Genomic DNA, 1,199 nt, shown 5'->3' on the forward strand with positions numbered 1-1,199 from the left:
CCTCCACGACAACTTTCCTAGCAACAATTTAAACTTAGTATACTTAATCACACATTTATATGGGTAGCAACTTAATTAAAAATTCCTTAAGCAACTTGCATATTTTTCATCCAAAATATGCACAATATTAAACTACCCATAAATCTTAAAATATAAAATTAACTTACCATTGGGCCTTCTCCATGGGCTTCTCCATTTTTCCTATTTGGGCCAAACCTATTTATTTTTTTATTTTCTATTGGGCCATGCCCACTTATTTTCTATTGGGTCATGCCCATTTATTTTCTATTTGGGTCATGCCCATTTTTATTTTCTATTTCTTTTCTTTTTCTTTTTTTTTCTCTCTTTCACCGTCACTCCCTTCACCACCATGTCTTCCTCTCTTCACCACCGTGGCTTCCTCTCTTCCTTGGGTCGTTTTCTTCCTCCTTCGGTGGCAGCACTTTCAGCTCTCTTTTCCTCAAAAATTTGGCAGCACCAAGCTGCTTTTTCTCCCTCAAATTGGCAGCACAATGCTGTCCAATTTTTCTGCACAAACAGCTCTAATTTTTCTACAGCAAACAACTCCAATTTTTTCTGCACAAACAGCTCCAATTTTTCTGCACAATTTTTTTGCACAAATTGGCAGCACTTTGCTGCCCTTTAATGGCAGCAAAACCTCCAAAATTTCTAGCTGCAAATTCACACAATTTCAGCAGCAAACCTTGAATTTTCAGCACCAAAATCAGCCATAAAAACCTCAAAAATTCCAACAATTAACTAAAAAAAAATCAGCTTTCTTACCTCAAAAATTTCAGCTTTTTCTTCCTCCAAAAATTGCAGCAAAAAGCTTTCTTTTCCTCCCTCAAAGTGCAACAAAACTATGCCAAAAAAAAGAGCAAAATTTTCAATCCTTTTCTCTTCCTCTCCCATGGTTTTTCTCTCCCTTTTTCTCTTCATTTCTTTCTTCCTCTCTCAACCGACTTCCTCTCCTTTTCTTTATTCTTTTGTTCAACCTTTTGGTCCTTTCTTTCCTCTTTATAGCCGACTTCTCCTTTCTTTCCTCTCACATGGCCGGTCCCACCATCATTTCTACATTCTTCTCTTTTTTTATTATTTATTTATTTTATTCTCTCCAAATAATGCAATTTACATGTAATTCCTAAACTTTATTTTATTTGTTACTCAATCTTCCAATTTTCGTATCTTAAAATTTGATC

General features: G+C 35.3%; 1 protein-coding gene across 1 annotated transcript; it reads right to left on the bottom strand.

Annotated features, from left to right (window-relative positions):
* Nucleotides 379-939, bottom strand: LOC108660575. Its single transcript, XM_018114687.1, has 2 exons — nt 784-939; nt 379-673 (listed from the first exon to the last, which is right to left on the bottom strand). The coding sequence occupies exons 1-2, from the start codon at nt 937-939 to the stop codon at nt 497-499; spliced, it is 333 nt and encodes a 110-aa protein (XP_017970176.1). The 3' UTR covers nt 379-496.

This window comes from Theobroma cacao, chromosome 2 (genome assembly GCF_000208745.1).
Source record: "Theobroma cacao cultivar B97-61/B2 chromosome 2, Criollo_cocoa_genome_V2, whole genome shotgun sequence".
Classification (NCBI taxonomy): domain Eukaryota; kingdom Viridiplantae; phylum Streptophyta; class Magnoliopsida; order Malvales; family Malvaceae; genus Theobroma; species Theobroma cacao.